General features: G+C 40.2%; 1 protein-coding gene across 1 annotated transcript; it reads right to left on the reverse strand.

Annotated features, from left to right (window-relative positions):
• Nucleotides 1-474: 474 nt before the first annotated feature.
• Nucleotides 475-2,345, reverse strand: LOC128266763 (segmentation protein fushi tarazu). Its single transcript, XM_053003490.1, has 2 exons — nucleotides 1,586-2,345; nucleotides 475-1,455 (listed from the first exon to the last, which is right to left on the reverse strand). The coding sequence occupies exons 1-2, from the start codon at nucleotides 2,343-2,345 to the stop codon at nucleotides 938-940; spliced, it is 1,278 nt and encodes a 425-aa protein (XP_052859450.1). The 3' UTR covers nucleotides 475-937.
• Between the last annotated feature and the right edge of the window lie 11,137 nt (nucleotides 2,346-13,482).

Below are 13,482 nucleotides of genomic sequence, written 5' to 3' on the forward strand. Positions count from 1 at the left end.
CAATTGACATATTTAACAAGTTCACTTAACCGACAAAGTTTGTGGTTTAATAGAGGACTTTAGTTTGCTACTTTTCTTGGAGAGAAAAACATCTTTTTTTAAAAACCGAGATGCGGGTATTAAAGCATTAAATATTCTGAAAAACTAAAATTTTAGTTTGGAAATTTTGAATTTGATTTTTGAAAAAACAATAAAACTAAAATGTATTTAAAAGATCTGTATAAAAACTTGGGTGTCTAAAGATGTCTTAGACATAGCACGTTAATTGATTTTTAAAAATGTTACTGATGAATGAAATATATTTTTTAGCCAGTTATTCGAAATTTGAGCTCGAAATATAAGCTACAATATTTAGGCGACCCAAATAAATGATATTTCAAATCGTTCCCAACTACCAGAGTATATTTACCAAACTCCCCAATAAAAATTGCACTTAATTTGTTTTAAATTCGATTGATTTTCTATATATTTTAATAAATAGGAAACTAATATCATCTTAAAAACTAACTGTACAAAAAACATGTGTCAGTCTCCAAGTCTTTTGGCCATAATCGGCCTCCCAGCTGAGTATTTTGGGTTTGTGTTTGGCCGCAGCTAATCGATCGCTGAGAACCCATCATGGCCAGCCACTGGGTTCCGCTCGCAGCAAGGATCCTTTTCCTCTTCCTCTTCCTCTTCCTGTTTCCGTGCCTGATCATTTCATTTCTCTGGGCAGGCAGGCTGTGTGTCTTCGCCGCTGCACAGGCGCACTCGTCCTTGTGCCCAAGGGTCCTGGGCACCATAGGGAGTGCGCTGCGCCCTCTACTGTGCGACTCATCGCTTCGCAGCTTCGTTCTCGGCTTTCGCCATTTGCGTGTCACCTACAAATGGTCGAGGGAAGTGCGTGTTGTGTGTGTGGCGGTTCGGCGGTACGGCTGTCGGTTCCGCACCGAGGAGCTCAGGGCAGATGGTACAGGTCCTGCGGATGCTGCTGGTAGCCGCACTGCTGTTGGTGCTGGTACTGTTGCGGGTAGGCCTCGTACTGCTGGTGGCTCTGCTGCTGCTGTGGGTAATCGTTCAGCAGGCCGTAGCTGTGACTGTGGCCATGGCTGTGGTTGTGGTTGTAGGCGGGATAGCTGGTGGCCGTGGCCTGGTGGTGATGGTGGTACATGGGCACTGATGACACCGCAGCGGGGCCAGGACCAGAGCTGGTGGTGGTGGCCTCCAGTGGCGGCAGCAGCGCCGAGTAGCCCGCACCACAGTGCTCCGGCGAGCTCTCCAGCGTGCGATCCTTCTTCGACTTCATGCGTCGGTTCTGGAACCAGATCTTGATCTGCCTTTCGCTCAGGCTCAGGGCATTGGCGATGTCGATGCGACGACGCCGGGTGATGTACCTATTGAAGTGGAACTCCTTCTCCAGCTCGAGGGTCTGGTAGCGGGTGTATGTCTGGCGAGTGCGTTTTGAGTCTTTGCAATCTGTAAGCAAAAAATGAATAAAATATGGGTTAGTGTTTGCTATCATAAATATTATATATTTTTTTTGGCACTTCTTTTGAATATTGTGAAGTACGATTTAGGGGTTGATTTGCTTGTGAACGATGCCTACCTGATGCCAAAGTCTCCTCGATGTGCGACCAATTGAAATCGCCGGCTCCGTTCGGGGCTGTCACAATTCGATGATTGATCTCCTGGCTGACAGCCGACGAGGACTTCTCCCCCGGCGACTGGGGTGGCGTGCTGATGCCCTCGACGGGTGGCGGGAGGGAGGTGGGCGTGGTTGGCGGCGGGGTGGCAAAGTCGCCATTCTTCAGATGCTTCTGAGACTGCGACTGGGGGGAGTAGACGTCCAGGTAGTCGACGTCCTCGGAGGCGCTGGGCGTGGGCACGGCCACGTACTCCTGCTCGTAGCTGGGGGCGGGACTGGCGGCGACCTTGGAGACCGGGACCGGGGCCGGGGTCTTCTTCACCTGCTCCACGGTGGTGTAGAAGTAGTCGGGGGTGTACTTCAGCTTCTTCACGGGGTTGGTGAGCAGGGCCCTCAGGGTGCTGGGTCGCTCCTCCACGGCGGCGATGATGGCATCCTCTTCGGCCTTGCGCTTGGCACTCTTCGGTGGGGGGGTGGTGGGCGCTGACTGGGCGGTCTGGGCCTGCTCTTGGATGTTGTTGTAGTAGTAGTAGCTGTCCGAGTAGCTCTCCTGCGGATAGTAGCCCTGGTAGCTCTGGTAACTGGAACTGTTCTGGTAGTAGGCATTGCTGGTGGAGTTATCGTAGTAGGTGGGCGGCAAACTGTGGGGGTGGTACATGTTGTACATGTTCATGTTGTCGGCGTAGCTGTAGTGGCTCTGTTGGCTGTTGGTGGCGGCCATCTCGTGTGTTTATTTGTAGATTACTGGACTGCTCTAACTCTGCGATGTGCACGCAACGCTGGTGAGTTTGCGAATGAGCTGGTCCTGCGGCAGATCCTGCATATATAGCAAAATCAGAGTGCTCTCGGCACACGCTCGCCGTTATAGCGCATAAATATCCCTGCGCATGACACTTTGCCGCCTGCTGTTTGCAACCACCCCTCCGGGCGAATGTCCTTGCGTTCTCGGCGAGGGGAAGTTATCCGAGGTGCTGCAGGCTTTATCCGTTCGGGGCCTACCTGCTGTGCTGCTTATTACCTACCCATCGCGCCCATTATCATCGCGAGTTATCCGCCCGCGCACTTCCCCTCCTCGGCGACCTTGAGACGCTGCTCGGTAATTACTGCCATGAGATGCCTACCTATGAGGTGCGCAGAGCGAGAGGGCCGATCAATCGATCTCCCTCTAATTGCAATAATCATAAAGACATAAAAAGGAACCGTAAACTGTTGCTGAAAATGTTCCCTCGGCACAGAGGCTTTTTCCCGGCCCGTTTATGGTTCTTTAAAAATTTCTCTGGATTTTTTCCAGCGCGGGAGGACAGCGACTGGCTGCCAGTTGTTCCCGGAATCCGCGGCCCTTTCCCTCCGAATTTATTCCGCGTCACTGGGCGGCCAAAGGATAACATTACGTCCGATCCCTGAAACAACGATTGCGCGTGGCCGAGGGTCGCGTGTTTGCGCTTTTTGTTTGCCCTCGTGGCCAAGCAAGTGCGCAACTCCCGATTCCAAACACACTCCTGTGTCTAATATTTGCTTAAAAACCGAAAACCGCTTTGCCATATTGACTGCTAAAATATACAACCATTTCTGCTTACAGAAATTGAAATATAAAATGTTATTTTTAATTATTAAACAAAAAACTGGACTAAACATTGCTTTGTATCAAGCATTTAAACATTCCTCTTTTTTTTTATTTATAAAAAAACTAAACTTAACTACTTATTTGTGATTAGCAATAAGTGCATTGCAAGTTGAGAAATCTAATGGATCCTTGCTGCTTTCAGCGAAACATGAAGAAATGAACATAAGAATTTTGGTTCTGTATTGTTCATACACATTTTTGTTTTAAGAGACAGTCAAAAATAAATTCGGAGTTAAATGTAAAGTTATTTTATAAATTGGACATAAGCAGTCTTTGAACAATTATATTCAGTTTTCCCAAATCTGTACTTTCTAATGCCAATAGAACTATATATTCTTAAATTTATATATTATTTAAATTTAAAGATTTGTATAACTACAGCTTTATTAAACGACATTTTATTTCAATGTGTATATTATATCATGTCTTTCAATTTAATTGTTAGCTAAAGTGCTTGTTTTAGGGTAGTTACTTGTTTTTTTTTTTGGCCAATTTTAAGTGCAAGCCCCGACTTGGCTCGTTCTGTAACGAGGCTCAAATTCTGGCTTATCTGGTGGATGCATATAACCAAAAGCCGCTCAGCTAAATTGACTGCTAAAAAAACAATCGCTTCTCCGCCACTTTTTGTGTTTACATGACTTTCTGATCGGCTTACGGGGACGAGAAACATTTTATCAGCCACCCCCGTTGAACACCCCTAACATATCGATAGTCGTGGCATATGTGTGCCGTTTGTGCATGTGCGAATTCTACCCCCACCCCAAGTCCACTCCCCGAACAACCGTACCCCATCCCCATCCGCTGGCAGCTTCCATTGTTGCACAAAATTTATGGCGTTTTTCAGTTTGACAGAAGAGAGTACGCCAGACTGCAGTTCGCTTTTCCCCGGTGTCCTGTGATTGCTACATTCCCAGTGAATGTGAAGCCGCCTTTCTGGTTTTAGAGTAAATTTAACAATCAGTGAACGGTTTGGAGTGGGATACAAAACTGTAGCTTAAGGAGGGTTTTCTGAAAAATCTAGCTTATAAAATTAGTTTTCTTTGTAAACCAAACCATGCCACAAAATATTTATTATCTCAAATAGTAACATCAGGTTCTTTCTCCATCAGGTTTTTTAATCTCATTTTTGTTTTTTATTTTTTGCGTTATGTTAACATTTAATAATTTTTTTAAAAGAAAATTATAAAAATTATTTTTGTAATATTTATTTATATAATATATAATAATATATGTTAACATTTTCTTAATCATATCTTTGAAAGAAAATTATAAAAATGATTTTTGTAATATTTATTTATATAATATGGAAAAACTATATAATAATTAAAAATGATGTAAGTAAAGTTAAAGTATCTTATTTACCTTTAAATAAATAATTGGTATTTAAAAAGGGTAATATTTCTTTATTTCAGCGTATTATAGTGTTACGCCGGGTACTAGGAATTTCAACAAAAAGAATTTTCTTATACATTTTTTTTATGTGGTACAATAGTACAGAGATTCGATAAATGTATTCGCTAAGCTTACCCAAATAAATAAATGTCCACTTAAAACACATTTTGTTAGTGCTATGCTAAAAATATATTTTCAAGACAACTATTTAATTTTTATTAACTCTCATTTGGAGAATTTAATAAAGCCACTTAACTTTCTCACTTACGAGCGATTGGGTTTCGGCTCAATCAAGATTAATCCGAAGCCAACACATGGCCATAAAAATACTCAGCCCACCCCGGATCTCCAAGGAAATGCAGCAGGCTCGGCGTCCAGGACCCCGGCAACTTTAATTGAGTTGTAAGGCCCACATGCGAGTGTCCGACCACAACACACCCCATCTCGAATCCGAATCCGATTCCAAGCCCGAACCCCACCCAGAATGCGAGTCCGCAGCTCAGGCCAAGAATTCGTGCGTTTTTATTGTCGAATTAATAAATTACCTTGACAGTGAATCGGGACCATCCCATTGTGCCTGAGTAGCTGCATGTCCCCCGTCCCCTGTATCCTGCGAATCCCTCCCCGCTTCAGTTCATCCTTCCTTCCTTTCTTCCGCTGACGGCGTTGCATTTTTGGCATTTCCATGAGGGTTAGCCCAGTCAGATAGCCATCTATATAGCACTACAGCTCTACAGCTCGGTGGGTCTGTCCGGCGCACTATTGATAAATGCACGGGAAGGTGGAACAGGCACGCGCCTGGAGGAGGCGAATGTGTTAATTCTCAGCCCTCAGATATATTTTGGCTGCTGTTGCAGTCATCCACATCATTATTTTCCCCAGAGGTAGCATCATCAGCTGCCGATGGTCAAGCGAAACCAGAGTGACCAACATCATTAGGATACAAAATTAAACTAAACTGAATTTCTTTACCAAAGTAATTTTTTCTCTCCTTAAATATCCAAAAAAGATGAATTGAGTTATAAGTTTAATAAATCTCAGGTTCTCATTAAAAAAACCAAAAAATAAGGAAAATTTTGAATATTTTTGTGGGCAAATAAAAGAACAGAAATCCAAAACTGCGTAAATCCTGCTCAGGTAAATATGTTAAGTTAACTAAATTAATTTGAGCATTGAACTAAGAACGGCTGAAAAGCTTTAAACTTTGATATAGATTTTTAAACCTTTTTTCACTTTTTCACAAAAAATCAGTAAATACATTAAATTTTTAAATTTTTTAGGTTATATTCCAAAAAGTCAAAAGATGAAGTCTTCCAATTAAATCGTTTTTAAATAATATTTTTCGTAGTTTCAAAAAAGCTGGTTTTAAGAAAAACGCGTTTATAGCTGAAGGCGTCCAGTAAAAGTCAGGACGCTTTGTACAATGGACTGTAACAAAAAATTGAATTTTTGCAAATTTGGAATTAAAACCTCCCCTTAAAAATAATTTTTAGAGGCAAAAAATTATTCAGCAATATAAATGTTTCTAAGTTACTTTAAAAGTGAAGAGTCAGGTTCTAAGAACCCAAAAGTAATTTCAACTTCAATAGTTTACGGAGCAAACGGTGCATTGTTTTCATTAATTGGCTTATCGATTGTCGAACCTGCTGCTCGGAGCTCATTAATATTTTAAACTTCAAAGCTTTTTTAAAATGGCCTAATGCACCACCTGACCAACAGTGGGGCATTACATAAGATATCCCATTAGGATACTCCAGTGTCAGTAAGGTCCCGAGTTTTGTTTGTTTTCCTAGCCTGAGTAAAACTACGATGGTCACATGCTGGGGCTGGTTTTCCTTTGAAGTCGCTGCTGATCTCCTCCGGGGGGCATTTCTCATTATTCAGCAAATGCCATAAAAGTGGGGAAGGGGTGATAAAAACAATCGAGTAGATCGCACTCATTATCATAGTGAAACAGGCGACGACCCGCTGCGTATAAAATAGTAAAGGGCCGAGAAAAATTATCAACAAACAAAACAAACAACTCACGATTGGTGTAAATTCCCGAACTATTCCGATACACCGTCTATATATAGTACCAGCGTCAATCCGTCTAACTCGGGTCCGGAGATCCCAGCGTGAGGCTTTCTTTGGCTTCGATCGCAGGCAATCAATTTGATTGCCTCAATCGGCGGCTAATTAGCAGTGATGCTCGAGAATTATTCAAAATTTCCGTGTGCGTTATGCGATTTGTTTGAGTTAACAATCAAACTGCACACAGATCGAGTCGTTAGCTCTGCGCTGGGGAAATCGACCCGATGAGTTTGCCAGATGACTAAGATGTCTAGATGAAGAAATCTTCGGCTTCTAGATCTCGCTTGGGACCAAGGAGAAAGCCAGACAGAGTATATTTCCTCGATGACCTTCGATCGGAGGGCCTCTGACGACTCCTCTCGAGGTCAACTCAATGGGTGGATATAGCATTTCGTCCTTGGATCGGCACCAATCAAAGTCAAGGATGGCGAGACGCTGCGCTCCTTTTCAGACTTCCTCAATGTTTTGTACAAATATTTTCCCAATGCGTCACGCGTTGCCTGTGTCCTTGGCTTCTGTTCGAAGTCCTGTGCGAGCTGTATATCCTCGAATTGCCTGCCATTTTCGAGCTCTGTTGTGTTGACATCGAAGACATCAGGATCAGGCAATAATTGCTCCTGTCACACTTATTCGCATTGTCCCGCCGCTCTTCAATAGCGATGATGACCTCGTAAGCTGAATGAAATGGGAATTATGCATTGAAATGGGACTGCTTGTGGCCCTGAGATATAAAATTCGAATTGCCAAGTCTCAGTTAGAGCCTTGTTAACACCTTCTGTAACAGACTCACCAATTGAGACCACCGAGATTGATGACGTTTTAGCTCGCAATTATTGTTGTACGTTGGTCGTAAAGCTATCTTACAATTAGTACTCGTCTGCACATTTTTAGTATTACTCTAAGTTGTGATCGTCACAAATAAAAGATTTAAATGTTTTTAATATTTGACTATGGTAACTTTCTTACAGATTTGTTCACTTTTTTCAAAATATATTTTAGACGTTTAATAGTCTACAAAAATTGCTCATTTATTACTTCACTAAATATTTAAGTCAGGACTCCAGTTAATATAATTCAAATATAAAAAAGATTATTGATTTGTTAACAAAGTTTTGAAATTATTTTGGAACGTTTAAAGATTGGTTGTCCTTCAAACAAAATAAAAGATTCTATTTTTAATCCTCATAGGGAAACAAGATATTTTAATATAAAGAATACTTACACCTAGAGAAATATCATGGTAAATCCAACTACTTTCACTTTGAACAAAATGTTTTTGGTACTGATTTAGCCCCGTGTGCTTTGTGTTTAAACCAAAATGTAAACTTTCATTTTTTTAGTATAAAAAAATGTAGTTTTAAATTTAAAAAAAATTTTAATCTACAATAATTTATTGGATAAACCAATTAAATATGTTAATAACTTCGTTATCATGTTTTTAGTTTATTTTAAGTAAGTTTATATTTTGAAAAACAATTTTACATTCAAATGTGTTAATGTTTAATTTTACTATGTAGTTTTTCTCTGGGTAACCATAACCATAAAATAACCACATTTTTTACAAAGATTTTTCTTTTGTCAATTTTAATGAATTCGATATTAAAATAATAATATTTATTAAAATACGTCTTTCCTCAGACTATGGATATTTGATGGTGTTACCAGGGAACATATATCCCGTAGCTATTCGTCAACGTGGGATATCAACAGCTAATAAGGACGAAGTCCATTAACAATGATTGGGCGGAGGCCTCTGGGGAGTTCGGCGTAGAATGTCGCGCGTGCTCCTCGTAATTCGGCGAATTGGCTGATGGCATTGGACGGACTTAGTTTGAATCTCAGAGCTCGATTTCCGAGTTGTAGAACTGATCTGGACATGGCAGGGCATGGGAGGATGGGCCCCCTGCGGCCTGTTTTATAGTTTTATGATGTGCCAATAATATTTCCACCTTGGAAACCAATTGCGCTGCTCGCCGGCGAAGGATACGCGGGCAATTAAGACGCTTAAGGACCCATGACACGGTGCATTTACCATCCATAAACAGCCGACTCTATACGGGCCGAGTCGAGTCGCGCGAGCCTCGTCCTTCGACAGGACATCCTTCTAATGCGAGACACACGCGTCTTCCGCTTCAGGTAGGCCTTGATTCGTCCGTGGAAATCAGAGGAATCAGAGGTGGAAATGGCTGGTTCGAGGGCGGGGGCGGTGGAAGGGATTTTCGCTCTGTTTACCCAAAACAGACTTTCCTTCAGCCAACGCCCCCGTCTCGCAAGAAATTGAGCAGTAATGGCTGTACGAGTTAAATAAGAGATTTAAATCCTTGAGTGCTAAGCTATGTTTCAATCGTAGGAAAATGTCCTGTGTTTATGACCTTATTTCCAAAATTGAAATACTTATTGTTTTTATTATAGCTAAATTATATTAAAGCTGACTATTTCTATATAGAAAGTTGGCGACCATACAAAATAATAAATGTATTTTTGCACCATAAACTTTACAAAGTATTTTAAAATTTCTCTACATAAAATATATACAGCTGCGTTCATAATAATAGTAGTGGGGCAATGTTAAGTGTTAAAAAAAACATACCCTTTAGGCATACAAAAAAAGTTGTTTGAATTTATGTTAATGTTTGTTTATCAATGAACAAAACTAAGTTTACAATATCTTGTTTAGTTCTAAATAAAGTGGTTTTCATTTCTATAAACGAATTTCGCTTATTTTCTGATTTTCTCTTTTCTTTTTATCAAGTTATGGAAAAGGATTTATTTTTAACTAAAAAAAATAAAATAACATTTTTAAAAATAAACCGAAACTCTGAAAAAATTGTTTTTTTTATTTCGGTTATTTTAAATAAAATGAAAATTTTAATCAGACCGTTATCTTCTTAGAAACTGATTTCCCGTTTCTCTATTTCCGAATCCGCACCTCCAAGACCTATTTAAAAATCTTACACAATATAACAGAATTTAAAATTCGCGGAAATTTTCACCATTTTTAGGTCGTAAAACGAAAGACTTACTCGAAAAAGTATAAAGAAAAGTGTGTGGCGTAAATTGGGTCAGTTTTTAGGAAACATTTCACAACAATGCAGAATGGTTATTTAAATTAGAGCAAATGGCGACTGCGGACGGCACGATGCCCGAAACCTTTTGAGAACGCCGGGAATGGTGCGCCTAATCCCCGGATTTGCTAGATCGTTGTGAAATATTGTGTAAGAGGTGAAGGTGACTGTTTATTGACTCGCTTCCCGGCTCGTGGGCGGAACCGGGGTGAGGGCGGAAACAATGCCACTGGGACAATGCTAACTAGAGCAGTTCCCAGTTAAACAAATATTTACCTTTATTATGCAAGCCCATCCGTTGCATAGACTTGCATAACCCTGCGCGGCCTTGGACTGGCTTAATTCGCAGGATCCGCATAGATCCCGAGCAACCTGACCCTGCTACAGTTTTGAGGCTACCAAACGAGGGCTAGTACGGTAAGAAACTCGAGCAGAACTCCTAGGACCGTCGGCAGCCTCAATAAATTTTTATTAGGCCCTCCGGTCGTAAAGCGATAAAATCATAAATTCGTGTAAAAATTTCTGTGCGTCGCGCATTTTAAATGGAAAATGAGACCAGGACCTGAGAACGAGGCCAGTACCAAGAGAAATCCAAGAGACACTATGGCAAAAAATTGTGCCGCGACCCAAAAAAATGCTCGAATTTTTTAACAATGACCAAAATGCGCGAAGCACAAAAGCGAGTTCGCTCTAAAACGTTTTTACAGCGCACCGTTTTTTTTATTGTCCCGCGTATTCTAGTTTCCATTTTTTCCCTCTGACCGAACACAGAACTTCTCAAAATTAAACTAGAACTGAGGCACATTTTTTGTGTGCTTTATTTTTTCTAGTTCACGGGAGTATTTTACGACGATTTTTAGCGGAACTGACTTTATGGCAGTCAAGGACGGGCCTCTGGGCCAGGTTCCAGAGATCAGTGTAAATTGTCACAATTTTTTGTAGCAGTTCCTGCGAACACACCGACAATGGCATCAAGCGGCGTAGATAACTTGACAACCCAAGTAAGATAATGGAACTGCAGCTAAGGACAGTCAACACCCAATGGGTGTCCTTAAATTAGATGTAGAGCAGGACATGATGACATAGTGATTTCTTAAAATATGGATTATATCTTGACCAGCTAAATGAGTTAATCCAAAACAATCCACTTTCTATTCGAAAATAAATTCTTGCAGCTATGGAATTTATTATAGTTTTTATAGCCAATAAAAGTATTTATGATTATTGAAATTAGTATTGATGTACTCGTTAATTTAAACACCCTTTTCTATAACACTAAACATATTTTCATATCTCAAAAATGATTTTTTACAAGCTTTGTAGAAACAGCAAAACATATTAGTTATTTTGTCATATTTAACAAATTATGTAAGCTTCAAACGCTCTAATTATTGGCTCTATAAATACACATTTACCTAAAAACATTTGCATTCTTTACGAAAAATTTTACTTTAGTATATTATTCAGCAACTTTGAAGAACGAATAAAATGTGAAAATCATTACAAAAACTCTCCATTTTCATTCATAAGTAGTTGTAATTTAAGGTAACTATGTATTTATCAATCCAACCGAAAACAGGCAACCTAAAATCACAAGGCGACATAAAATCGGGGGAAAGCAGCCGCCAGAAAAACTTTTGTAATTGTTAAAAAAATTGAAAAAGTGTAGGTATAAACTTTTTCAACTTTCTGATGGCAAGATAAGTGCTGCTATCATTATGTGTTGCCAGTGTTTCTGTTGCTGCACATTCGGGGCTCGGCAAAATGTGGCTGCAATTAAAAACTGTTACGCCTCATGCTAATCAGCCCGGGAAATTTCTGGTGGAGAGGGCGGGGGATGGGTGAAGTGAAGGCCAATCCCTTCACCAGAAAGGCAACCAGCCAACCAACTCCGACTCCGAATTCAACTCCAACCTCAAAAGAGGAACATGGCAGCGACTGGCGCAAGAAAGAATTCATTATTTCAGTTTTAATTGCTTTTTTCATACTTTCGAAATTTTCAGCGCCAGGCCGGAGTCCCCATCCTTCCCCCTTCAGTCCCTTATTTGTGGGTTTTTGCATGTTCGGGCCACATCTTTCACAACCAACAACTGTTTACAAGAAATTCAATTATGACTTTTAATAACCGACAGCTCGGGTCAAAAAAAGCGTTTAACTCGGAATGATGGCAAATTGCATGTGACGCTAAACGGCTGCAAAAGAATCCGTGAAATGATATTTACACAAGGGCGGCGCTGATATGATCGTTGGGTGGGTTGACTGGTGGGTTAACTATTCACAAGCCAACCTTTTAGTCTGATTGCTGGAATTATTGAGCTAATGCAGCTGGTTTTTTATATAGCGACCAACTACATTTTGAGCACAATACAACTCGACATAAATTAGGAAATTAGGGTTGTTTCTAATAAACTGTATTTTGGGAAAAAATTATGGTTGTCTATCATCCATTCCTCATCCATTTCTAATAGTTCATACAAGGAAAAATAGGCTGTTCACTGTCTATAAATTAATGCATAGATTTAAAAAATATTTGTTTATAAATAAAATGTATATTAAACAGGGATACAAAATTGTAATAAATATTTTACAGCTATGTCTTAGCTGTAAACTCTTGGTAATACTTACCTAAACATTAGATTATTTTTATTTTTCACATTGTTTTTATTTTAAAGGAGCTACAATTAATTTTTCAAGTAATATATACTATAAAAGTTTTTAACAGAAAAAAAAATTAATGTTTGAATTTATTTTATACGAGTAACTTTATATTTTTGCCAAAAAGTTCCTTAGTTTAATATTCTTTTTAAGCTGATCCGATTTTAAACGAACAATTAACATAGAATCAACGTTGTTCCGAAAAATCTTGAGACTAAACCCCATTTGACCCATTTTTAGAGCTTGTGTTGCATAAGCCTAATGTGTGTGCCAAGGTGTCTCCGTGCTTGAGTTTCTGCGCCTATATGAGTGCCGGGTCATTAATTTTGATCATGCCCAAATATGTGTCAGTCAGTCAGTGAGCGAATCGCACACAGAATTTCCATTTTCAGACACACACAAATTTTCCGTATGCATGTATTCAAATTAGGCAAGTCGCCAACCTCCCCGCCCCCAGATTTTTCCTTCCACAACCCCCGGAAAACCCTAATTCTGAGCAGCAGAGTCGATGGCCTCAGTTACACGGTGAGAACTTCACTGGGTTTCCCTGCACATGTGCCCGCGGGTGCGGAGGAATTTTCTAATTTATTTTTTAGCATCGGTTCAAGGCTCTTCGTGTTTTGTGTGCTTCACGTTTCAAGTTCGCCAAACAAATTGTTAATGGAAATTCACGCGTTCGGAATTATTGATTTTTCTGCTGTCGCGTCGGAGGCTGGCCCAAAACTTTCTTCTTCTCGCACCAATTGACATTCGAATTGTACAAATTTGACATGAATGAGACGATTAATGGCCAAGGTCGGTGTTCAGTTTGACAGCTCAAAAGGGGGGCTCGGGAACTCTTGAATTATTTAAGTGTGTGTTCGGCCTGGAATTTGTTTAAAACTTGATCTGGCCTCCTACGGTTAAGCCTAGAAATGGTTACTGCCTTAAAGCGGCATCTGTGGTCAGAAGGGTGGAAGTTAAATAGGGATAATAATTCTCCAACTGGATTAAAAAGATATAGTTTTCTGTCCTGCTGATTGGAAAAATCGTTTTTGACATTCTACAAA

The sequence above is a fragment of the Drosophila gunungcola genome, chromosome 3R (genome assembly GCF_025200985.1).
Source record: "Drosophila gunungcola strain Sukarami chromosome 3R, Dgunungcola_SK_2, whole genome shotgun sequence".
Taxonomy (NCBI): domain Eukaryota; kingdom Metazoa; phylum Arthropoda; class Insecta; order Diptera; family Drosophilidae; genus Drosophila; species Drosophila gunungcola.